Here is a 1,515-nt window from a genome sequence, read left to right as displayed (position 1 = left end):
TGCGGTAGAACTTCATGCTTTTCTCCAGAGTCTCCAAATCACTGTCCAAGNGGAGGTGGGTCAGTGAAGGGATGATACTCAGTAGGTCAGCACCAAAGCCTTCCAGCCAAATCCACTGCTTCAGAAATTGGCGCTTCTTTTCAATGACCGAATCGGTAATATTGGGTAAGGAGAGCATAAAATTATGTCTCTTGTAGACAGGAAGATCATTTATCAGCCTGTCCATCAGGNTGGGGAAGTCATAGTCACAAAGATGGAGGTTAGAGATCAGGAAGATTGGTGGCTCAGCAATGCCATTCTCCTGAAAGCTGTTCACACAGTTAAGGCGGATGTTCTGCAGGACCTTTTCTCTGTCAAAGGTTTGAGGTTTGAATTTCTCTTCATAATATAAGTCAGAGTCTACCTTGGCTCTCACGAAGTAGAATTCCTTCTTCATCATGCTGATTGCTTTGGCAAGTTCTACATCATTTTTCCTGAAGCGTGTGGACAAAATAATAATGAAGAAGTCATACTCATAGAACTTCATTTTCTCCAGGTAAGTGTTTGGTGGGAACTTTGTGCTTCCAATCCCAGGAAGGTCCCAAAAAACCACATTGGGAATATTGGGGTGTTTGTATGGATGTCTCTCCATGGTTACCTCCACCGGCCCCGTTTCAGCTGCATCTTTCTCTTCAGGTCCAATGCCTCTCAGGCTATTGATGATGCTGGACTTCCCTGATCCAGTCTCCCCGGTGACAGCCACATTGAGCGGGGTTCTATCAATTTCTTTTAATACATCACTGATTGCAGCATTTACCCTCTGAATGTTCCCTTTTGTCATGCTTAATTCAATGGAAGTGATGATCTCCTGAGAAATGATGTTGCTTTCTGTCTTAAATTTCTTAAAATATTCACTAAAGCTGGAGGCCAAATCTTGGTCCTNACTCTTAGGTGAAGAGAACAGCTGACCCATGACTTCAAGCAAATAAAGGCACTGGAAGAAAGAAGGGAGAACAAAGAGGGTGTGCATGGAAGTTCAGATTTTCATGGTAGCAAATTTCAAGCACATTGCTACATACACCATTCTTAGTGGTTGTAATTATACATTGAAACGCCCCTGTGCTCATTTTACGCAATTGGGACCTTGCCTAACATTATCCAATTTCACTCTTCCCACAGCTTATCAGACTACCACCCTCCTTTTCACTTCTTTGAGACTGCCTACTCTAGGTTTCACCTATGAGGAACCGAGTAGNGTCATTCTTTCTGAGTTAGCTGAGACCATCACACGAGACTTTAATGGTTTATTCTCCACTGTCTCTCCACAAGTTGATTTTACCTTGCGGGCTCATCTGTCCTCTGTGACGTGTAGACCANACTAGCAGAGTTCCCTTCCCTTCAGCTTCCAGTGTAATTCATCTGTACCTGGTCATGGACTNCCCACTGCCCTGCTTGGGTTCCATGGCTGTAGCTGTGTCCATCATTCTCTATAATCTATGCTATTCGGCCTTTGTGAACTGTTCAGCTCTTATGATA

At 43.7% G+C, this 1,515-nt stretch overlaps 1 protein-coding gene across 1 annotated transcript in view; it reads right to left on the bottom strand.

Moving 5' to 3' along the window:
* Window positions 1–3: 3 nt before the first annotated feature.
* The window catches only part of LOC110315006 (interferon-inducible GTPase 1-like), a gene marked incomplete at its 3' end in the record, with an annotated part of 10,176 nt that continues 8,664 nt past the window's right edge, over window positions 4–1,515 (bottom strand). Inside the window, exon 2 of the mRNA XM_021189178.2 lies at window positions 4–973. Coding sequence (XP_021044837.1) covers window positions 4–952 — 949 coding nt within the window. The remainder of the gene's footprint in view (window positions 974–1,515) is intronic.

Source organism: Mus pahari, unplaced genomic scaffold, assembly GCF_900095145.1.
Source record: "Mus pahari unplaced genomic scaffold, PAHARI_EIJ_v1.1 scaffold_12006_1, whole genome shotgun sequence".
NCBI classification, from domain to species: Eukaryota; Metazoa; Chordata; class Mammalia; order Rodentia; family Muridae; genus Mus; species Mus pahari.
Note: the sequence above shows the minus strand (reverse complement) of the source record. Positions and strands in the feature narration are given on the sequence as shown.